The sequence below is a fragment of the Callionymus lyra genome, chromosome 3 (genome assembly GCF_982586985.1).
Source record: "Callionymus lyra chromosome 3, fCalLyr1.hap1.1, whole genome shotgun sequence".
NCBI classification, from domain to species: domain Eukaryota; kingdom Metazoa; phylum Chordata; class Actinopteri; order Syngnathiformes; family Callionymidae; genus Callionymus; species Callionymus lyra.
The window spans coordinates 9,908,396-9,933,183 of record NC_141820.1 but is presented as its reverse complement, the minus strand read 5'-3'; the positions used below and the strand labels follow the sequence as shown (position 1 = coordinate 9,933,183).

At 34.3% G+C, this 24,788-nt stretch overlaps 2 protein-coding genes across 2 annotated transcripts; both read left to right on the top strand.

Annotated features, from left to right (window-relative positions):
* The first annotated feature begins 2,104 nt into the window (after positions 1 to 2,104).
* LOC148083246 (putative methyltransferase-like protein 24) lies at positions 2,105 to 9,007 on the top strand. Its single transcript, XM_087785943.1, has 5 exons — positions 2,105 to 2,380; positions 2,726 to 2,824; positions 4,982 to 5,082; positions 7,020 to 7,296; positions 8,482 to 9,007. Exons 1-5 carry the CDS (start codon positions 2,105 to 2,107, stop codon positions 8,782 to 8,784), a joined length of 1,056 nt encoding a protein of 351 aa, XP_087642069.1. The 3' UTR covers positions 8,785 to 9,007.
* Positions 9,008 to 10,841: 1,834 nt separating this feature from the next.
* Positions 10,842 to 24,788, top strand: wasf2 (WASP family member 2). The gene is made up of 9 exons (XM_087786392.1): positions 10,842 to 10,958; positions 13,135 to 13,298; positions 14,769 to 14,903; positions 16,263 to 16,416; positions 17,508 to 17,625; positions 18,333 to 18,451; positions 20,149 to 20,307; positions 22,105 to 22,586; positions 24,079 to 24,788. The coding sequence occupies exons 2-9, from the start codon at positions 13,166 to 13,168 to the stop codon at positions 24,234 to 24,236; spliced, it is 1,458 nt and encodes a 485-aa protein (XP_087642518.1). The 5' UTR covers positions 10,842 to 10,958; positions 13,135 to 13,165; the 3' UTR covers positions 24,237 to 24,788.

Sequence of the window (24,788 nt, the reverse complement as noted above, 5' to 3'; positions counted from 1 at the left end):
CACAGACATGACGTGTTTGCTGTCACATTCCACTGTACGCTGATAGAGGGGGGGGGGTGATAGACTACAACACAACCCCCCCAAACACAAACATGAAGGGAGCGTCTGCACCTGATCTAAGACTTTAAGTTGAGCAGCTGTTGAGATGTAAGCCTGGTCTGCAGTGGTCAGTACCTCTGTGGCACCTTTATGATGGAAGTTTTTGAACCTTACGTTTGGTTTGTGTTCAAAGCATCTTTTTATACCTAAAATAACGACGAGAAACTTGTTTTTTAAAAGGTTTTTTTGTTATATTTATTTCAGTAAACATTTATTAAAACACTAAATTTCTAATATTTTTTTCATGCATTTGACGGAACTAATGCTCATCCTTTTTTCTGCATTCTAACTATATTTGATAATTTAACAATTTTCAACTAAAATCAAACAATTTTCAACTAAAATCAAACAATTTTCAACTATAATCAAACTATTTTCAACTATAATCAAACAATTTTCAACTAAAATCAAACAATTTTCAACTAAAATCAAACAATTTCCAACTGTAATCAAACAATTTTCAACTAAAATCAAACAATTTTCCACTAAAATCAAACAATTTCCAACTGTAATCAAACAATTTTCAACTAAAATCAAACAATTTCCAACTGTAATCAAACAATTTCCAACTGTAATCAAACAATTTTCAACTAAAATCAAACAATTTTCAACTAAAATCCAACAATTTCCAACTGTAATCAAACAATTTTCAACTAAAATCAAACAATTTTCAACTATAATCAAACAATTTTCAACTAAAATCAAACAATTTTCAACTATAATCAAACAATTTTCAACTGTAATCAAACAATTTTCAACTATAATCAAACAATTTTCAACTATAATCAAACAATTTTCAACTATAATTAAACAATTTCCAACTATAATCAAACAATTTTCAACTATAATCAAACAATTTTCAACTAAAATCAAACAATTTTCAACTAAAATCAAACTATTTTCAATTAAAATCATACTTTTTTTCAATTTTTGAACCTTAAATGTTTGTTTATATTAAAACCAACAGTCAAAAAGAAAAATCCTTACTTTAGTTTAATTTAATTTTATATGAAAACGTTTTTTATCTTATCATATAAGGTTAGTAGTTTGAAAAAAACTAATAAAGATCAAAACATAATTTAACTAAATTCAATTAAACTCAACTCTTTCCTTGTATAAGAACTGACAATCCAGACTGAAAACACCCAAAACAATACAATTTTTCTTTCAATAGTTTTTTTTTTTTTTTTTTAACACACTTTTATCAGGTCGCATATTTGTTTATACCTTTAAACCATTTTTTAAATCACATTTCTATATAAAACCAAGTAAACTAACCCATAACATGGAAACAAGAATAACAGAGAATCGTGTACATAGATAAATACAACTACATTTCATTGGTACAGAAAAACAAAAATATACGCATGGATGATAAATATTTTAACAGTTTCAGAAACCGAAACCAATACACATAATACATATATATTATTTTAGATCTTAATTTAGATGCAAAAATATGGATAAAAGTGTGATGAACAAACACCTCAGTTGTCATGGTTACAAAATAAAAAAAATCATAATATCCTGAGTACAAATTGTGATTTAAATTAATGGTATTTTTCTTCAATATTCTTTAAATCCTTCGATATATTGAATCATTTTATTCCTGATAATATGTCATAAACTAGTGCGACAACAGCAAATATAAGTAGGTAATACTTCACGACTGTAGTACTGAATCCCTGGATTGGAAGTACCTTTGTGTATTCTCACTGCATCTCTACCGAGTTCAACGAGTGCGAAAAGTTTCATGCTTGCTCGTTGCTAGGCAACAACTTCAGCAAAAGTTTGCGGAAGTGAAGAGAAACTTTTTTTCTAATCTTATCTTTATCTGGAGTCTTGGACTTTCTGACCAGGAATGTGGGTCGACACCACCCCCCGGGGGGGGAGGAGGGGGAGGAGCCGGGGCTCCCCTCTGGTGACCCTCAGGGGTCTCTCTCTCTCTCTCTCTCTCTCTCTCTCGCGCAGGGGGAGGACAGAATAAAAAAAAAAGGGGGGAGGAATGTTGGGTCTGATGCGGCGGTTCGGGTCCAGGTCTCTGCTCCTCCTGGTGCCGCCGCTGCTGCTCGGCCTCCTGCAGCTGCTGGTGGTCGCGTCCCAGCTGCCCAGGGACGCGGGGGAGGGGGCGCGGGGAGGAGCGGAGGACGAGGTCGCGTTCGCGGTGATCAGCATCGAACCGGAACCGGGACCGCGGCACCACCGAGGGAGGCTGGTTCCGGTGAGGAACCCGGAGGAGCCCGGGGAGTACGAGGAGGAGAGCGAGCTGCACATGCGCCAGGTGAGTGTGGTCACGTGGGTCACAGGTGAGGGTTGGACTCCTGACCACAGCTGCCTCTCCTCCCCCCATCCTCTCTCTCTCTCTCTCTCTCCTCCCTCTTCATCACTCTCTCTCTCTTGCGCTCAAGGCTACATTCTGACTCATTCCAGTGATTCAACCCCCCCCCCCCCCCTGATCTCACCATCGGTTGTCATGGCGACCACTCTTTCATCCCAGACTCTTCAGTGCCTGGAGTGCTGTCAGGGGTCAGGTGACCCCCCTGTGTCACACCTGCAGTGATCCTGATGATCCTGATGAAGACCTCATTGTTTCGCTGCTCGAGTGATGACGTCATCTGGTCTACAGGTGGCGGCGCGAGCGCTGGAGACGCAGCCCTGGGCGAGTGACCCCCCGACCTTCTCGTCCGAGCTGAGTCGACTCACCGGGTACCTGTCCAGACCTCAGGTGAGTCACGTCCAGAGTGTTGGACCAGAGTTCAATGATGTGAAGATGTTTGATGAATCTACACATTTTTACATTGACTCTTGATTTTAATTTCAAGTTTTTAACTGTAATCAAACAATTTTTAACTATAATCAAACAATTTTTAACTATAATCAAACAATTTTTAATTATAATCAAACAATTTTCAACTATAATCAAACAATTTTTTAACTATAATCAAACAATTTTTATCTATAATCAAACAATTTTTAATTATAATCAAACAATTTTCAACTATAATCAAACAATTTTTAACTGTAATCAAACAATTTTTAATTATAATCAAACAATTTACCTAAAATCGAACTATTTTCAACTATAATCAAACAATTTTCAACTAAAATCAAACAATTTTTAACTATAATCAAACAATTTTCAACTAAAATCAAACAATTTTTAATTATAATCAAACAATTTTCAACTATAATCAAACAATTTTCAACTATAATCAAACAATTTTCAACTAAAATCGAACTATTTTCAACTATAATCAAACAATTTTCAACTAAAATCAAACAATTTTCAACTATAATCAAACAATTTTCAACTATAATCAAACAATTTTCAACTAAAATCAAACAATTTTTTAACTATAATCAAACAATTTTCAACTATAATCAAACAATTTTCACCTTAAATCAAACAATTTTCAACTATAATCAAACAATTTTTAACTATAATCAAACAATTTTCACCTTAAATCAAACAATTTTCAACTAAAATCAAACAATTTTTAACTATAATCAAACAATTTTAAACTAAAATCGAACTATTTTCAACTATAATCAAACAATTTTCAACTAAAATCGAACTATTTTCAACTATAATCAAACAATTTTCAACTAAAATCGAACTATTTTCAACTATAATCAAACAATTTTTAACTATAATCAAACAATTTTTAATTATAATCAAACAATTTTCAACTATAATCAAACAATTTTTAACTATAATCAAACAATTTTTATCTATAATCAAACAATTTTTAATTATAATCAAACAATTTTCAACTATAATCAAACAATTTTTAACTGTAATCAAACAATTTTTAATTATAATCAAACAATTTACCTAAAATCGAACTATTTTCAACTATAATCAAACAATTTTCAACTAAAATCAAACAATTTTTAACTATAATCAAACAATTTTCAACTAAAATCAAACAATTTTTAATTATAATCAAACAATTTTCAACTATAATCAAACAATTTTCAACTATAATCAAACAATTTTCAACTAAAATCGAACTATTTTCAACTATAATCAAACAATTTTCAACTAAAATCAAACAATTTTCAACTATAATCAAACAATTTTCAACTATAATCAAACAATTTTCAACTAAAATCAAACAATTTTTTAACTATAATCAAACAATTTTCAACTATAATCAAACAATTTTCACCTTAAATCAAACAATTTTCAACTATAATCAAACAATTTTTAACTATAATCAAACAATTTTCACCTTAAATCAAACAATTTTCAACTAAAATCAAACAATTTTTAACTATAATCAAACAATTTTCAACTAAAATCGAACTATTTTCAACTATAATCAAACAATTTTCAACTAAAATCGAACTATTTTCAACTATAATCAAACAATTTTCAACTAAAATCGAACTATTTTCAACTATAATCAAACAATTTTCAACTAAAATCAAACAATTTTCAACTATAATCAAACAATTTTCAACTATAATCAAACAATTTTCAACTAAAATCAAACAATTTTTTAACTATAATCAAACAATTTTCAACTATAATCAAACAATTTTCACCTTAAATCAAACAATTTTCAACTATAATCAAACAATTTTTAACTATAATCAAACAATTTTCACCTTAAATCAAACAATTTTCAACTAAAATCAAACAATTTTTAACTATAATCAAACAATTTTCACCTTAAATCAAACAATTTTCAACTATAATCCAACAATTTTCAAATATAATCATCAATGTTCAAAATAACCTAAAAACTTTCATTCATCATTAATGTTCTTATACGTGTGTTGTGCAGGTAAGTTCTGATAAGATGATACAAGATGTAAATGAATTGATATCTTGATGACAACATTATTATCTTAAAGTTAAATGTTTGATCTTCAGGTAAATTGTTCCAAAGTTCTTGGTCCTGAATCCTCAGAGTGGCTTCTGTGTGCAGACGAGTGGCTCCTCCCACATGACACCTGCGTGGCGTATTCTTTCAGGTGTGTTTACAAGTTTATACAAATCTAAATGTTTTATTTGTGAAATGTTTTTGTTCCTGAATTCATAAATGTCTATATTTAAAGGTTATATTTATTTTAAATAATTTAATTAAAACTAGTTTTTCTGATATTAAAAGAAATGAATAATAATTTAATATACACTGAATTTTATAGTTTAGTAGTTTTATCAATTCAATATAAAAAACGTTTTAATATATACATTATTTTATTTTATTATTTAATAAAAACAAATTTAATATTTTAATGTTTACATTTTTTTAATTTCATTTTTAATAAAAACGAATTCAATATTTTAATATATATTTATTTTTTTCATTATTTAATGAAAAAGTAATTAAATATTTCAAGATATAAATTATTTTATTTTATTATTTAATAAAAAAAACTATTCAATATTTGAATATATACATTTTTTTATTATTATTATTTAATAAAAACTAATGAAATCTTTGAATATATAAATTATTTAATTTCATTTTTAATAAAAACGAATTCAATATTTTAATAAATAAATTGTTTTATTCATTATTTAATGAAAAAATAATTAAATATTTCAATATATAAATTATTTTATTTTATTATTTAATAAAAAAAAACTATTCAATATTTTAATATATACATTTTTATTATTATTATTTAATAAAAACTAATGAAATCTTTGAATATATAAATTTTTTAATTTCATTATTTAATAAAAACCAATTCAACATTTGAACATGTAAATTTTTTAATTTAATTATTTAATTAAAACGAATTCTTTCTTTCAATATATACATTATTTATTAAATTATATTGGAGAAAAAAAATTAATTGCTTGAAAACATTTAAAGTTTCATCATTTTTAAACCTCAAATCTTAATAAAAATCTTCTACAATAGTTTTGAACGAACGTGTCGAGTCGAGAGAAAAAGAGTTTGAGACTCAAGGTCAGTCTTTGTCCTCCTCGTCCATATAATCTTCACTTCTTCTCGTCCTTCTGCTCGTCCTTCACCCTCTTCCCTCGCTCGCACTTCTTCAGGCCGGGGGTCAAAGGTCAGAAGAAGTCTGCTGTAGGAACTGGATGATCCAGACGTAATAGAATCAATAGAAGTTAAGACGCTAAAGAAAAACTCTTTCAAAAGAGAAAATAAGAGTCAAAATGTTTTCAGAAAAACTTACACTAGTGGAAAAAAGTAAAAATAAAAAGATCCACATAAAATAAAAAAATATTTTAAAATACAATAAAATAATCTTAAAACATTATCTAGATATTCACGCAATTATTTTGATCAGGGAAAATAAAAAAAGTTGTGTTTACATTTAATTCTTAGCTTCAGAAAAATGTTTCTATAAACAGTAAATATATTCTTTAATTATAAAAATGTTTTTGTTTTGTTTAGGTTTTAAAATTAAATCATTGATTTCAATATTGTAAGGTTAAATTAATTTTATTGAATAATTAAATTAAATAATTTGCATATTAAAAGGCTGATTTTTATTTTCATAATTGAATTTGAAATAAGCCTTTTTTAATTTGATTTTTTGTGGAAAATCTTAAAGGTGTTTTTTTTTAAAATAAAATTTAAATTACATTAATATTTAAATACATTTTAAATAAAAAAAACTGAATTTAGATTTTTTTTTAAATTATTATTTGAATTAAAATATCAAAATATACGTGTAAAACAAAATTAAATTTGAATTCATTTATTTAAAAATTCAATATTATGATGACATTGATAACACAAGGGATACCACAAGCACATTTGTGTTCAGGCCTTCGGGTCATCTTGATCCTGAGCGAACACTAGCTTTAAGATCCTAAACTCTTCTTCTTCTTTTTCTTTTTTCTTTCTTCTTCTTCTTTTTTCTTCTTCTTCTTCTTCTCCTTCTCCGACTTCTTCTCCTTCTTCTTCTTCTTCTTCTTCTCTCCACAGCATGTCTGGAGGAGATGCAGATTTCCTGAAGCTGGTCTCTGGTCTGGGCTGTGAGGTCCACACGTTCGATCCGAGCAACTCCGATGCATCGCCCGGTTACCGTGGCGACGGTTTGGCGGGGAACCAGGGCGAGGGGGGCGAGGGGGGCGAGGGGGGCGCGGTGGTCCGGCAGCACAAGATGTGGCTGGAGTGGCGAGCGAGGAGGAAGGCCAGGAGCATGCTGGGAAGTGTTTCCCGAACACTGGCAGACATCATGACAGCTCTGGGACACGAAACAGTGAGACACACACACACACACACACACACACACACACACACACACACACACACACACACACACACACACACACACACACACACACACACACACACACACACACACACGCACACACACACACACCCTCTGATAGAAATGTGCAGAACGTTGCCAAACAAACATACCTCAGAGTATTTTCACCCTGGTATACTTCGACAACTCTCTTACTTCTACGTTACCATAGCAACAGGGCTCTGTGCCATCCCCGGGTGCCATGGCAACAACTTAAGCGAGGGTTCGTTGCGAGGCGCTGCCACTAGAGGGAGCCAAGCGTTCACTCATTCATCCATTTCTTGTTTTTAGTTCAGATTTTTAACGCTATCGATCATCAATGCTTTGAAATAACCTCTAGATGTTTGTTTTTAAAATGGACTTTTATTTGTTTATTTACTGTTAAATCATACAAATATTTTAAAAAGTTGCTTCAATCAAAAAATAAGTTACTTTTATTATAGTAAATACATTTAATTCAAGTCTGTTTCATTCAAAAGTATTTGGTTCAGTCAAGAATTTAGAATAAAAATAAATTGCTTTGATCAAAAATCGTATTTTCCTCGTAAGTACCTTCAATCAATAATAAAGTTGGTTCGATTCTAAAATATATATATTTTCCAATCGGCATTTATCAAAATAAATCCAAATAATAAATGAATAAAACAAAAGTTGCTGCATCAAAAAAAATTGATTTCAAAACTTAATTAAAAATATAAAATTACGTCAAAACTTTTTTTTGACTTAAAAAACTATTGGATTGAATAGTTAAGTTACCAAAGCAAAATACAAAGATAACTAAAATCGTTTTTTTTGGGTCACATTGACCCTGAGAAAACACAATAACAAGAGTTAATTGATTTCAATTTTTGGATTAATTTGTTATTTGATTAAAGGCAACAATAAAAGATTTCTTTCATTGCAAAAACATCTTTTTATTGAAGCTACTTTTTGGGGATTTAACACCAAAAACAACAAATATTTCCAAGACACAAATTATATCTTCAATGAAAAAAAACAAAAAAAGTTACTTTTTGATTTAATGGGAAATATTTTGTCTTTTGTTAATAAAACTTGTGAAAATAAAGCAACACAACACTTTAAACTCCTGTTAAAAAAGTTGATAAAGTGCTGACTCAGCGGAACATGTTGCAGGTTCACTTCCTGCACGCGGACCTGCTCAGCGCCGAGTGGAGGATCTTCCAGAACTGGGTCGAGACTGGAACCCTTCAGCGGGTCCATCACCTGGTGGCCTCATCACACCTGCAGTGGGCGGGGTTCGAGGTGGGCGGAAGTGACGAGGAGGTGATCCGGTTCTGGTTCAGCGTCCTGCGGGGTCTGGAGTCACGTGGTCTGAAGCTCGTGCACAGTTCCGCGGGCGCGGGTCACGACGTGCTCAGGCGCGCCTCGGCGGGTCACAGCTCGTACACGCTCAGCTGGGTCAACACCAGACACTGATAAGAATCGAACCTTCAACCCAACCCGTCCTTTTTTTTCCCGGGATGCAACAGGAAGTGCGACACAACACCGACATCTAGTGGAGACAAAGAGAGCTGCATGGTTTTCTGTCACTTGTTCACAACAACTCGAAATGAATGTATGAGAATATTGTGCAATTGAAGAATGTTCAAATATAAAAAGAAGACTTTAATAAAACTGCACTAAAGGTCCAGACACACTATATGGTTTACATTTTTTTAAATCCTATTATTAAACTCTATGTTACTACTAGAAATAACCATTACTTACTTAGTTACTTACTATAGACTATTAGAAATGAGACTAAGAAGATCCTGACAGATCTAATTATGGTTTACAAAATACAGTATGTAAAATAATAACTTAATATCTTTGAGTGTTTTTATGTGACTATATTTGTTTTTTTAATTCAAGGTACTTTTCATATAATTTGTATTTATCTTTATTTTTAATTTATTAAACTGTTTTTTCATGTAGCAACTAACAAGTTAATCTTTATTAATTAATATTATTCATTATCACATTATTACATGTCTCTACGTATGATTTTAGAGTTTTAAGTAAAAGTCACTGGATAAAAGTTGGCCCCTGAGCGAGTTTAATTCTCCACCACTGCACTAAAGTTTAGTTTCCCAGGGGGCCACACTGTGTAATGTTATCTCATTGGACGGCTGTCCCGCCAGAAGATGATGGGGCGAAAAAGAGGATTTTTTAAAAATCATATATTTCATTTTAGATACATTTGATTTAAAGATACAAATACATTTTATTTATGTTCATTCGATAAAAAAAGTCGAGGTATTTGAAGATGAAATAATTTTTCCTTTATCAGGGGGAAAATAAAAAGTCCAAGGTCTAGAACAATTATTTAGAGCAACTTTTTTTTTAAAGCACATTTTTTAAATTGAAGCAAAAGTTTATTAAAAAAAAAGTCTTACAATTGAATCAACTTTTTTTTTTATTTAAGCACATTTTGTAGCAACAACATGCGAGTCTAGCTATAAGTGCAACTGTGTCCAAATAAGACATTCATATTATTTTATTTGTCAAATAAAAATAAAATACTGAACAATTAAACAGTTCCAACCATTGTTGTCTCTTCTGACAGAGACACAGATACAGGTATATTTATTCTTTTATATTTTTTCATATTCTGTAATTATTGGTATATGTTTAAAACAATGAATTGTGCAGCAGAATTCTGCTATTCTATTTCAACAATGATCCTTCAGTTAACAAGGAAGTGACAAATAGAGAATCTAACATGATGGGGGAACATTAGAAAAAAGTAAAATACATTATAAAATTAGCTTTTGTCGTAATTTGATGATATACTATTAAATTATTTTATTTAAAGATTTTAACGGGGGAAAAAAAAGCATATTTAATATATTTAACTATCTAAAATAAAATACTTGCCATATAGCATTATTTATCCATCCAATAAATTACGTAAAATCTAAATTTAAACATGTTGTTAATAAAATAATAAAAATATATAAAAGATTATTTAATAAAGCAACAGTAAACTGTACAACTAAACATCACAAAAAACTCATCACTGCAAAACTTCAATAAGTATAAGGAGATCATAATAAAAAAAACTGTTATTATTTAATTATGAATTCCGGGAATTGTTTGCTATGGAAATAAATTGAAATCAATGAACATTTGCGCAGAAAATCTTTACGCAGTTCTGGAATAAAGCCTCCATTAACAGCAAACCCTCCTGCACTTACAGAGCCATTTAAATGACCGGTAAGTGCTCTGCAGCACATGAGAGAATCCTCTGTCAACATCAGTAGCTGTCGTTCCTCGGATGTGCCACAACTTGCTCAAGAGCACGTAGGAATTCAACCGGGACTCCACCCCAGGTTACGCAAACTACGGCCACATCAGGGTGTAGTTACGCTGTTTACGTTACCGTTTCCTCATTCCCTGGTCACTAAAGGCTGAGCGACAGGCGCGTCGACCAATCAGCGCGAAGCAGTCGCTCGGCTCGACCAATGGCAAGTTTAGAATCCCGGGACTTTGTTGTTGGTCTGAGCCGTCTTTACTTAACTGGTGCACATTTTTCAGGCGGAAAACTTCTAGTAGAAAAAAACGACAACCAGACGCTTCTAAGAGGAGCGAGAACTTTAAAAACATCTCGGGTGAGTGAAGCGTCACATAGTTCTGTGGTTTTGTGAAGATTCACCGTGAAAATGGATCATTTTGGCGGATCTTTCGAGTTCCGAAGTTACTTCCTGCTATGACGAGGCCGAACATTTGCAGTTATTTTCAGGGATATTTCCGCCTTTTTGCTGTTAAATATTGTTATTGTTCATTTTTAACTTAAGTAAATCCAGTTTAAGTCAAACCTAAACGTCGCTAGTGAGAGGTTTCGATGTCCAGTCGAAGGAAACGAGCGTCATGTGTGTCAACGGATCAAAGCACGTCCACGTTAGATCACCAGGATTCCTTAAGATCCCACTTTTGTCCTCGTTTAACTCCGTACAAACTTTATTGATTCTGATGTGAACACAATTCAAGATTGTTTTGCGTATAAAGCTCAGACTTAAGTTTTACTTCTGCTTTTGCGTCTCTAAAAATACTCATCTCTTAATCTTGGCAAAAAGTACTAAAAGTGTACTTGAAGTTTACTTTTCACAATCCTTTAGCAAAAAAGAAGCATATTGAAGTATACTTGTTTTATACTATATATAAGGTAGTATACGTGAAGTTTACTTTTGCCACGCCTCAGCAAAATAAGTATAATCAAGTGTACTACGAGTATACTTGTTTCATACTGTAAATGAAGTAGTATACGTGAAGTTTACTTGTGACACACCTTAGCAAAAATAAGTATATTCAAGTGTACTATGAGTATACTTGTGTTATACTATAAATGAAGTAGTATACTTGAAGTTTACCTTTGACACACCTTTGCAAAAATAAGTGTATTCAAGTGTACTATGAGTATACTTGTTTTATACTATAAATGAAGTAGTATACTTGAAGTTTACTTTTGACACACCTTAGCAAAAATAAGTATATTCAAGTGTACTATGAATATACTTGCGTTATACTATAAAATAAGTAGTATACTTGAAGTTTACTTTTGACACACCTTTGCAAAAACAAGTATATTCAAGTGTACCATGGGTAAACTTATTTTGCACTACAATTGAAGTGGTATACCTAAAATTTACTTAGCGAAAGTAAGTATATTCAAGTATACTATGTGTATAATTGTGTTATACTAAAATTGAAGTAGTTTACTTTTAAAACATCTCTTATCAAGAATAAGTTTATTCAAGTGCACCTGTAGTATAGTTGGGAGTATACTTGAACGTGTACTTCTGTAAACTCAAAATGTTATAATTTAGTCAGTAGACTTATCTTATTAGTATACTTTTAGGCCTTCATAGTACAAATACCTTTATACTATGCTTATATTTGTACTAACGTATACTTGATTAAATGAACTTCAAGTACACTTCTCTTTGCTTAAGGGATGTGATCATCCTAAAAGTATAACTTGATTTTGATGCTGTAAAATGTCAACATAAAACTGAGAAACTGGTTCAAAGGAAAGCTTTGATAATTATTTAAAAATCCAACGTTTGCTTCGTCAGTAAATAGAAAAGTATTCGTTTCCCCTTTTCTGTTCCCTAATGAACACCAGCCCTTAGTTAACCATCCGGTGGTTAATTTTGGTTTAGTTGTGTTTTTATTACATAGTGTGTATGTGTAAAATATCTCTTCTGATGGATTGAACCTGAATCATTAAACCACATGAATGATCGTAGCAGGGTTTTGACAGTTTAAGTCTAACAAAATGTGTATTTACCAAACTGTCTACGACTGAAAGTACGACTGTGATACTTTCGTTTTACTCTTATAAATAGTCTCTGTATTCACTTCCATCTGTTCCTTATCTTGTCTTAAACACTGGCGTATTTACAGGTCACCATATGAACATTATTTTATTTTGAAAATATCAAATAAAATAGCAAATCTGGGCCTCAGAGTCATTTTGAAGTCACTAACTTAACCAAAACAAAACACAGTGACGAAAACAGATTTTAATTCTTCATTAGCCATCTAGTACATCTATTAATGGACTTTGTGTCAAATTATGTAGTCTAATAATGCTATGAATACTTAAAGTATAAATCAGAACTGAAAAATAAATTAAGTTCAGTTGTTCTTAAACTAAGGAGACCTCCTGAGGGATCAATAAAGTTTTACCTTACCTTACTATCAAAATCATTTTTAACTTGTTGAAAGTTTGGCGTTCTCCTCAAAACCTTGTGTTTTCCATGAACAACTTCCCCTCTTTTCCAGGGTCAGGTCCCCGGCGCCGACCACACCCACCATGCCTCTGGTGACCCGGAACATAGAGCCCCGGCATGTGTGCCGCCAGACCCTCCCCAACAAGATCCGCAGCGAGCTGGAGTGTGTGACCAACATCAGTTTGGCCAACATCATCCGCCAGCTCGGCAGCCTCAGTGAGTTCTTATCTTATCTTGACCTTGAAGTTCAGATGTTCACTGTTTGGAGTCTGGGAAAGTAAACAAGATCCTTCTGTCTCTACGTCCATCCTTCACCATGTTTGTCTCACAAAGAAACGACAAATTTACTGTATTAGGGAAAAACTATACTGAGAAGTTTTTATACTTTTTAGGTTTTAATCTGAATCTTTTTAAAATCTAAGGTTGAAATGAATGATAAAAACAATTGAGTAAGAAGTAGTAAAAGTAGTTGAGAAAATATCTATGTACAGTATCATGAAAAAGAAATATTGCGATGTATCTGATTCGTCGGCATTGTATCCATCTTTTTGTTTTATTTTTTGTAAACATTTTATTTTTATTAATAGTTATTTTATAGTTTATATTTTCGTTTCTTTAAAATAAATAATTTGAAGTTTTTTTCCCCAAAATGTACCATAGGCATGCATCAGTCTTGGTGTTTGTTTATTTCTGTCTTGCAATAAAACCTCTGGCCGCTAGATGGCGTCAGTCATTGCGTCCATAGCTTAAGGAACGATGAGATCCGGGCTATGACTGAGGACGAGAGGATACAGTCGACTCAAGCAACTTTTAGCAGCTCCCATTTTATCAAGTTGTGTGGTCTTTAAATTCTGATTCAAGATACAGTAGTCAAAAGCATTACAATATTTTTTATTTTTTCTATAAAATATTTTTTTGTCTTTTAAAAAAAGTTCCTTTATGGTTATAATTTAAATAAAGTTTTTCCAAAACTAAATATTTTGCTTATTCCTATTTTATTTTTTTTAACTTACAATTAACATGCAAATATTCAAGGCGTCTGTTTACTTTTGTGTTAAATAAACATCTAGCCACTAGATGGCAGCAGTCATTCTCTCCTCCACAGCGATTACTGAGGACAAGAGGATACAGTGACTTTTAAAGCTGATGTTTGGACATATGAAAGAAAAAAAACAAATTAAAGAAGTTACGAATTTGTCATGTCAAAATGTCAATACAGCAATATATATATATATATATAACATGATATATTTTTTTCCAGCTGCTAAATGGCAGCAGTCATCAGCTGACTATTAAATCCTGTGAGATCCCAGTGAGGACTGAGGACGAGAGGATACAGTTGAATCCAGCAGCCTTTAAAAGCTGATGTTTGGACATATTTTGGTTTGAAAACAAATGAAAGCGTCAAATACTTACTACAATACTACAAATGTATCGTTGTTACTACAGTATCACAATATATAATATGGTTGTCCCTGTATCGTGACAGTGTAATGCTCTTGCAGAAGTAGGCGTGGCTGCATAGGAATTAAAGAAAATGTATACAACCACAAGAGAAAGTTTTGAGCAGAAGGAAAGAAACCATAAGCGGTTGTAAAGGGTCACACTTGAATTAAAAGTCAACTGTCGATGTATTTCAAGTACTCGTCTGTACTCGCGGAGTGACTGAATCTTCTGTGTCTGCAGGCAAGTATGCGGAGGACGTGTTCAGGGAGCTGTTCGTTCAGGCTGGAGAGTTTGCAGACAGAGTGACCACACTAGGAGACCGAGTGGACCGTCTCCAGCTGAAGGTCACTCAGCTGGACCCCAAAGAAGAGGAGGGTGAGAACTTCATCTTTGTTTTACGTTATAATGAGAACAACCAGAACCTTTCTGAGATCAGAACATGCTCGACCTGTGATACACAATAAATACCTTTCTATGCTGGTCACCAGTTAAAATAAACTTCCACCCTGTTTCGTGGCTTCACAGTACTACATGTTTCAATATATTGTAGGAAGATGTAAACTGTGTTACAAATGGGTGACCTTACTTATGGTGGCCAAAATAAAGAGAACTCCCATGATGCCTTTCTACACACTGCTAGAATTAGTGATGGCAGACACAATAGTTTCTTTAAATTCTTTATGTATTTTGCAATAAAATTAAATGTTTTCTTTTAAAAAGATTATCGTTTTAAAAATACATATTTTCAAATCCAAAAAGTATTTTTAATTAAAAAATACTTTCACTTTTTATTTTCACTTCATTAAAAAAAGAACAACTTCAAAACTATTCTTTCTTAATTCAAAATAAAAGAAAGAACGACTTCAACTCAATTTTTTCACGCAAAAAAAATCTAAATTAAAAATGATTTTTGATTGATTTTGGGATAAAATAATTAAGTTACCATAATTTGTCAAAATATATATTTGTCGAAAAAAATCGTTTTTTCAAAAATGTTAAAATGCTTCTTTTAAATTTTATTGAAGCAACTTTAAAACAAATAATTTTTACTTTCAATTTTCATTTGCAAATACTTTTCTTTATTGAAGCTTTTTATTATTTTTTAATTGAAGATACTTATTAGGGATTTAATAATAAAGAAACAAATGTCCTACACAAAATATGGCCAAGAAACAAAAGATATCTTCAATTAGAAAGGTGCATTAATTACCACATACAACATACTTATAAAATACGTAAAAAAATGACTTACTTATGGTAATTAAGTAAGTTATTAGTATTTATAGAGTGCTTTTCTAGACCAGGGTCACAAGGTGACAACAACAAACATGAATTCCCATAATGCCTTTCTACATATTGTTATATTAAGTGATGCTGGATTGTTCACTAGAATACTCTACACTAGAATGACAGCTGTGATTAGTGGGCTGGGCGGCAAAGCCTTATGAGAGCTGTGGAGGTCACCGTTACTGAGATGCAATGTGGAGTTACATTTTTTTATTTCAACTTGCTGATTTAAATGAGTGTAAAAGCTAAATAGTCACTGTTTAATTTAAAGGTTTATGTCTTTAGAATCGTATACATATACAAACAGATAAACACAAACACCTACAGGAAAGATGAAAACAATGTTCATGAAATGAGATTTGAGGCGTGAAAGAGGCTCAAGGATCTCGTAAATAAAGGTTCTGCCCACACTGACTTGATGAAGCTGAGAGTCGTCTCCCGTCTCAGTCTCTCTGCAGGCCATCAACACGCGTAAAGCGTTCCGCAGCAGCCTGACTCAGGATCAGCAGCTGTTCACGCGGCCCTCGTTGCCGATGCCGGTCCAGGACACCTACATCGTGTGCGATCCGCCTCCGCCGCTGAACTACCTCAGCCAGTACCGGTGAGACCCTCGAACGTATGCGTCTATAAATGTATGATTCCGCCCCCGCCGCACGAGCGTTCCGTGTTAGAGACGGCCACGTGTTCTGAACACGACACATGTATGGAAGGACTGCAGACATGTGAGTCATGCGTCCTTCTTTACTCGTGTGTTTCAAAGGAAAAGATGATTTATATGGAAGTATTTTGTCCCAATACTGAATTATTTAATTTAACATTTAAATGTTGAAGTTTTTTTAAGCATTGGTTTAAAAAAAAAAATAATTCAATAATTTCTATATTGAAAACTTTACTTTTTTAAATAGTTACATTTAAAACATGATTGAAATAAAAATAAATATTTTAAAAATAGTTTATTTGATATATTAGGGTTCAAAAAATCTATTTCTTTCCAACCTGCGGCAACGTCAGATTGTTGTGAAATAAAGATCATCCCATAAAGTTCAATATTCAATAGTTTTTTTTATTTATTGCTTTTTAAATTAAATAAGTAATAATAAAATAATAATTTAAAAATGCTGGTATAATGGTGTCACCAGGCAATACTAAATGTAAAGGCTATGAACAAACGCATATTTAATTTACCTTTGAAATATTGTTACAATATCAAATTCTAAAGTAATTTTGTATTAATTTAAAAATATTCAAACGTTTAAATTCAATGATTCAATTAAAACAACTATTAATTATTTAAATATAGGATTTAAAAAACACAAAATAACAAAATGTTACTTTAATTAGTGTTTAACATAGTGTTTAAATGTGAGTTAAATGCCTTTGATTATACAGTGAAGATGGAACAGATTTATAAAGTTAAAAATAAAACATAAAATTAGTTAGAAATGTACCAACACAGTGAAACCACACAGAAATCCATAAAAAAATTAACTAAACTAACTATAAATCAATAATTGAAGTTGTTCAGAAAAATGGCTGAAAGACCCTGAGCTTGCAGCCCAGTCTCCACAAGAATTGACCTCTGTGACCCCTGATCATGTCTAATGTAGTGCGAGAATATTGTTGTTCACAAGATAAATATTTTAGAGAATAACAAAACAATTTGTTGTAATTGTTTCAAATGTGTCCGTGCAGGGAGGATGGAAGGGAGGCCCTGAAGTTCTACACGGATCCTTCTTACTTCTTCGACCTGTGGAAGGAGAAGATGCTGCAGGACACTAAGGATATCATGAAGGAGAGACGAAAGCACAGGGTAACATTCATATTCTCATGTTATACCATTTTTTTTGTTCTGTCATTTCTTAGTCATTTTATCTTTTATGGTATCGAGAGTTTATCTAGTCCCGGTTCTGATCACATATGTTTCCGCATCTAACAAAACTTCATCAAGTCCAGTCTGGCTGAATCAAACATGTCTGTCTTATTTGATGGCCTTTATGACAAAGAAAGCAGCCATTTGGTTTGTTTTTCTTTATTAACTAAAAATGTTTTTCCGGGACCGTGAATTGTCGATAAAGTTTTATATGTTCTTTAATGAAAAGGATTGAATACAGACGTGGAAACTGACAAAGAATGCCAGGTTTTACAAGAATAATTTGAATTGAGTGAACTGATGACATGCGAGTCTCATCACTGGACAGAAAACACATTTTGGTGAGAGTCTGTGGTTGGTGTCATCTAATTGGCTGTCCTTTGTGTCAATCAAAATGACGAGAAGGATGTCTATTTTAAAAATGTACCGTGATCTACCCACACTATCTTTTATTATTATTTTTAAATTTAAATTCTCTTAACATATTTAATTTTTAGAACATGTCCATCTTTGGAGATCCATAACAATTGTGTCAATCACTCATTATTTGATTTATATTGTGTGGATTTATTTGAAGTTAATGAGGTTATAGTGTTTTTGAAGCGATTTCACGTGTGGATCGCTTTGTTTCCGATATGTCTGAACAGAAAGAGAAAAAAGACCTGAACCAGCGACCTCTGAATCCTCGTAAGATCAAGACCAGGAAGGAGGAATGGGAACGTCGCAAGATGGGAGAAGAGTTTGTCGTTCCGAAGAGTGATTTGATGTAAGTACAATACATTTTCAAGCTCTTTTATTTGTCAAATACACATGTATCAAGACATACAGCATAGATGGAATTGTGTTTCTCTCAGACCCACGATGCGAAACATGAAGTAGACGATGAAAGCATTATAAACCACGGTCCTCGAAATAAATGTTGGCATTATTTTCAGGCTACAGACGACAACAAATATAAAGACACAACCTGCAGAAAAACAAACAAAGTTGATAAAATATATCTAAAAAGATGGTTCTTAAAGAGTTTGTGTTTACACATCAAGTTCACTCAAAGAAGAATTAAAGTGGAGAAAGAGAGTCACATACTAATATGACTTTGGAGAAAAATCCTTACTTTTTAACACTGTTTAGGCAGTTGTAATCAATACAAAATTAATTAAATTGTTTTTTTTTGTCTCGCTCTGCGTTGCCCGGTATCACATCAATCCTCATCATAATAATGAATAAAGAAATCATGCACCTGGTCACTAGCCTAGTGGTTTGGCACCACCGGTCATTGACCCATTTGGTCAAGACTCTTATATTTTCTATAGTCGTCTATTGAAGGATTTATACAAAGTTAATTGCAACAAATACAAATTGAGTTTTTTTATAAGACTATAGATATTTCTTTCAAATAGAAATCAATACAAGTGTTTATATCTTAGTAACTTGTACGTATGTGTATCACCCAGGAGGGAAAAAAAACACTTGACTAGTGTCATTTCCGAAATATTAGCAGCTACTTTTCACACTCTTTGATCTTTGCGTCTTTTTCGAGCGATTCTTATCTTTAGTCATTTTGCAGTTAACCTGCCTATAGGAGGCGCAGTTGAAGTTGAATCTTGTCAATATGAAGAAATGGAGAAATATAGACGCTGCATGTTAGCTTAGCATCGATTCATCGATGGAGACGGCAGCGTAAAGAACCGACTCGACGCAAAAAGACGACGAAAGCTTTCAGAATAAATAAAATCCGACGGCCCGAACTTGACGACGATGGTTCTGGTCAGCTGTATTTTTTCCTTAGAGGTTTTATTTCTAATGGCATTCGCGTCAGAGCGATCATGTCAGTCTTCGTCACGGCAGGTAGTTCGTCGGCACGTGGGGTCTGAGCACAGAAATCAATAGGTTTTTGCATCTTAGACGGTGACTGACTGCTCTGACATTGATGTTGGAAGTCCGTGTACCCCTAAATTATATATCTGGGATATACTTCCTTTGTTACTGAGATAAAATGATATACATGGGGAAGCATGAGTTGTCACAGCAGTTTTCAAAACATATTAAACATTTAATATTGAGAATATACATGACATAAAGTACACAAATGATAAGAATAACAAATTAAAAATGATTATGAATAATTAAATGATCATGCATTATAATGCAAAGAATAATGATAGTAAATTAATAATAATTAAAATAAAATGGCCGATAAGAACAAAAATAACTAATAAAATTAATAGTAAAAAAAATTGCTCCTGATGGTAGACTTGGCGCAGGTGTGCAGCCTACTCCCATCAGTATGTGTGAATGGCTGTCGAAAGCACTATCGAATTTCCCCTCACGGGACTAATAAGGGATTCTAAAAAATAAAATAAGCAGCATAAAAAGGATTAAATGATGATAAATATTTCAACAACAATAAACAATTGTTGATAGTTATAAGAGAATATTTCAAGAAGTAAAATTTGTGTTCAGGAATTCCACCGAGGGCCTCAACGGCAGCATCGGCTCCGGAGAAGGCTTCATGTCCGACGGCTTGGAGATGAGCACCGGCTCCTACGCCTACGACCCGGGCTCTCCTCCCCCGCCTCCTGGCCCCGACGACTTCCTGCCTCCGCCACCCCCCAACATGTCGTAAGTCGACACGTTCCAGCCCACTCGACAACACACTGATCACACACACACACACACACGCACACACACGACGTGTGGCACTGTGTGTTGCCGAGAGTTTTCACACTTGTATTTATGAAGCAGGTTTCTATAGAAGCATGTTCCAAACTATCTCTTTGATGAATCAAATTGTTAATGTCAGATTAATGTTCTTGTTGACATGATGACATTTGAAGATTACAGGGTTGAAGATTAAATAAGGAATTATAATCATGTATGTCAACCATTAAACATACAATCACAGTACAAATAATTTTCAATGAACGAGTATCTCAGTCGGACCGATACTTGCTGTCGAAGACTGTTTGGTAAATTTAAAAGAGGGTCTTTGAGATGCGTCTTCAGATAAAAGACTTAAGTCATCATAAGCTGCAGGAAAGGGTGGAAGAGAAGTTCAGTGTCACTTATCAGGCTCCATCTTGTTTCCGGTCATTTGAGGAACGAAGGGATGTTTATCACGAAGAGTCGCTCCCATCATGATGTGCCGCTGATGCACTTTACTTTTGTAGGTCAGATCACCACATATTCAAATCGTTGTTGACAAAAAAAAGTGTTTATGTTTGTAACGAGAAGTTCATATGTTCATATGTCTCTCAAGATTCTAAGATTTAATTCTGTTTATTTATTCTGCCGCCGTTGGCCAAGAATCTGATAATACGAAACGTATCACGATACAGGAGCATAATCAATATATCTAGATACTGTAGTAACAAGAATATACATGTAGTATTGTCCAGTACTTGACTCTGGTGTTGTAGTATTTACAGACCACATGACTGTTGACGAAGTTGTAACTGATTTATTTGTTTTCAAACCAAAATATGTCCAAACAGCCGCTTTAAAAGCTGCTGGAGTCACTGTATCCTCTCGTCCTCAGTCGTCATTTATGGAGTCTTGCAGGATTTCATTGTTCCTTTTGCTTCGGAGGACGTAATGCCTGCTGCCACCTGGTGGCCAGAAGTTAAATTGCAACACCTAAAGTAACAAAAACTATGAATACTATCATGTTAATTGTAAATTAATAAAAATCACATAATACTTACACACTTTATTGAATTATAAGTCTTAAAATAACTGTGGTAAAAATGATATGATTTGAATAGAATACAATTTTAAAAAAGGGTAAAAAAGTTTTACCTTACCTTAAATGAACAATAATTGTGAATCTCAATAGGAGCCAATGAGACTCAACAGTTCAAGATTTAAACCATATTTATAAATTAAATACAGTTGATACTTGCTACAAATCATCAAAAGTACAATGTTTAAACGTGCTGTGAATCTAATTCAATCATTTTAAGTTGGCTTTATATTTCTATATCACTGATTTAAAAAGGAATATCTTGTAATATTTGTTGTCAGTAAAATGTTATAGTCGACTGTAAACCAAAATATCTGTCATTAGTAAAAAAAAAATAATTCACTCTTAAATAACTCGCAAGATAAAAATCCTTTTATATGTTCAAATAAATTAGAAACATAACTTTTAAAAAGATTGTTGACACATAATATAGAAAAGCAAAAATGCATTTTAAACGTTTGGTCGTGTTGAATTGTATAAAGTAATTTTATAATCATTCTATATAAATGTTTTCTTGTAGAAAATAACCGAAAACGCATAACTCACATTAGCTTGTGTGTTAAAAACGTGGTTTCCATGGTAACTGTTGTTTTTGACGCACATGTTCTATTCTATTCATGGTGAGTCGAGTCTGAAGTTTTTATCATAAGTGACTTCATGACTTCTTCTCTTCCCAGCTACGAGTATGGGTCGCAGCAGAACCAGAAGCGGGTCAGCGTCCTGAGTCCGAGCCACCCTCCTCCGGCTCCCCCCATGACCTCCCCACCCCCCAGCTCCCGTCCCAACCTGTCTCCCCCCCCAGCACCGCCTCCGCCTCCACCGCCCTCCATGTTCGGGGTCCCGCCGCCGCCGACCGGCTACGATGCTCCGCCCTCCCCTCCTCCGCTGTCCTCCTCCTATCCTTCTCCTCCTGCTCCTCCACCTCCTCCCATGTCCGGCGTCGCTCCTCCTCCGCCGCCGATGCCGGCCTCGGGCGGGGGTCCGCCTCCTCCTCCTCCACCGCCTCCGCCCCCGGGACCGCCCCCTCCCGCCTTCGAGGGTTCCGCCCCGCCTCCGCCCCCGGGCGGGTCCATGCCGACCAGCTCCGCCCCTAAACCCGCTCCGGAGCCGGAGCCTGAAGGCGACGCTCGCAGTGACCTGCTGCAGGCCATCAGACAAGGTGAGGCTTCGTTTCCCCACATGACTCTTGACGAAGTCGTAACTGCTTTCATTTGTTTTCAAACCAAAATATGTCCAAACATCAGCTTTAAAAGCTGCTGGAGTCACTGTATCCTCTCGTCCCCAGTCATCGCGGGAATCTCATGGGATTTAATTGGTCCTTTAGCTGCGGAGGGCGTAATCACTGCTGCCATCTAGCTGCCGTTTAGCTTAATGGCAACACAAAAAGGAACAAACGCCATTACTATTTGAATGTTAATTGTAATTACTCGATTTTTACTTTATTGAAATATAAACCATAAAAAAAGTATTTGAAAGCCCCAAAAACATCGATACAGTGGTGTTGAATATCGATATGAAAAAATTAGCAATATATAAGTGTATCGATATTTTCGTAACCCGCTAACTTGTACTATATAAAGTCGCAGACGGTGAGATGCTTTAAAAGCTGCTGGAGTCGACTGTATCCTCTCGTCCTCAGCCACTGTCTCTATACCATTTTTCCCTAAAGCTGCTTTAAAAGCTGCTGGAGTCGACTGTATCCTCTCGTCCTCAGCCACTGTCTCCTATACCATTTTTCCCTAAAGCTGCTTTAAAAGCTGCTGGAGTCGACTGTATCCTCTCGTCCTCAGCACCTGTCTCTATACCATTTTTCCCTAAAGCTGCTTTAAAAGCTGCTGGAGTCGACTGTATCCTCTCGTCCTCAGCCACTGTCTCTACCATTTTTCCCTAAAGCTGCTCTAAAAGCTGCTGGAGTCGACTGTATCCTCTCGTCCTCAGCCACTGTCTCCTATACCATTTTTCCCTAAAGCTGCTTTAAAAGCTGCTGGAGTCGACTGTATCCTCTCGTCCTCAGCCACTGTCTCCTATACCATTTTTCCCTAAAGCTGCTTTAAAAGCTGCTGGAGTCGACTGTATCCTCTCGTCCTCAGCCACTGTCTCCTATACCATTTTTCCCTAAAGCTGCTTTAAAAGCTGCTGGAGTCGAACTGTATCCTCTCGTCCTCAGCCACTGTCTCCTATACCATTTTTCCCTAAAGCTGCTTTAAAAGCTGCTGGAGTCGAACTGTATCCTCTCGTCCTCAGCCACTGTCTCCTATACCATTTTTCCCTAAAGCTGCTTTAAAAGCTGCTGGAGTCGAACTGTATCCTCTCGTCCTCAGCCACTGTCTCTATACCATTTTTCCCTAAAGCTGCTTTAAAAGCTGCTGGAGTCGACTGTATCCTCTCGTCCTCGGTCGTCGTGGGATCTCGCTGGATTTAATCGTTCCTTTAGCTGCAGAGGACGTAAAGAATGCAGCCATCTAGTGGCCAGAAGTGTAACTGCAACACAAAAAGGAACAAAGGCTGTGAATAAAATGATTTAAAACAAACCTTATTGAAATGCATATAAAATAAAGTAATTGATACAGAGTTGTTGAATATCGATATGATGCATCTATCAATGTTAAAGTAGTAATATTTTCTTACACCTCAACTTCTTTCGTTCCCAGGCTTCAACCTGCGTAAGGTGGAGGCTCAGCGCGAGCAGGAGAAGCGCGATCACACCGGCAACGACGTGGCGGCCATCTTGTCGCGCCGCATCGCCGTGGAGTGCAGCGACAGCGAGGACGACTCGTCGGAGTTCGACGACGAAGAGTGGTCTGATTGAAAACCATTCCTCTTTTTTTTTTAATCCCTCCTTTCCTTCACTTTCTTCTCCCCCTGAAACCATTGAAGCCCAGACAATCCGAGTCACTCGTTCCTTTCTCTTCATTTCTTCCTCCTCACGCTCGAATCGTGACTCACGGCTCCTTCTCTCCTGAATATACCTTCCGTGGCCACTAGGGGCAGCGGCTGCTTCTGCTCGTGGTATCAAAGATACGACGGAGGGAAGTGAAGCACATTTAATTTGTATGTATCCAAACATTCTAGCTCTTCAAAGTGTTAATGCTTATAATATATATATATGAATTAATCATGTCATTAACTCCATATATTTAAAATATAAATGCTTGTGTTGTTGCCATGGGAACACGTGTCACTAAGATGAAGTCGTTCTTCAATAGAAATGTTAAAAAAATTCATTCCACCAGTTATTAACGGACCATGTTTTTTTTCCTCAAGTGCCTTGTTTTAAATTTTTGTGTAGTCGCCAAAATTTCCACTTCTACCGCTTGAAAATTCCTAAAATATTATTTCAATAAAAATAGAACACAAATTA

What these genes read in the sequence shown, in the direction of transcription:
- LOC148083246 (XM_087785943.1), top strand. Translation starts at nt 2,105, where the DNA reads ATGTTGGGTCTGATGCGGCGGTTCGGGTCCAGGTCTCTGCTCCTCCTG. An exon ending in GGTACCTGTCCAGACCTCAG is followed by an intron (nt 2,825 to 4,981) that starts GTGAGTCACGTC and finishes TTTGATCTTCAG; the next exon opens with GTAAATTGTTCCAAAGTTCT. An exon ending in CAGCTCTGGGACACGAAACA is followed by an intron (nt 7,297 to 8,481) that starts GTGAGACACACA and finishes AACATGTTGCAG; the next exon opens with GTTCACTTCCTGCACGCGGA.
- wasf2 (XM_087786392.1), top strand. Translation starts at nt 13,166, where the DNA reads ATGCCTCTGGTGACCCGGAACATAGAGCCCCGGCATGTGTGCCGCCAG. An exon ending in GTTCCGAAGAGTGATTTGAT is followed by an intron (nt 18,452 to 20,148) that starts GTAAGTACAATA and finishes ATTTGTGTTCAG; the next exon opens with GAATTCCACCGAGGGCCTCA. An exon ending in GCTGCAGGCCATCAGACAAG is followed by an intron (nt 22,587 to 24,078) that starts GTGAGGCTTCGT and finishes TTTCGTTCCCAG; the next exon opens with GCTTCAACCTGCGTAAGGTG.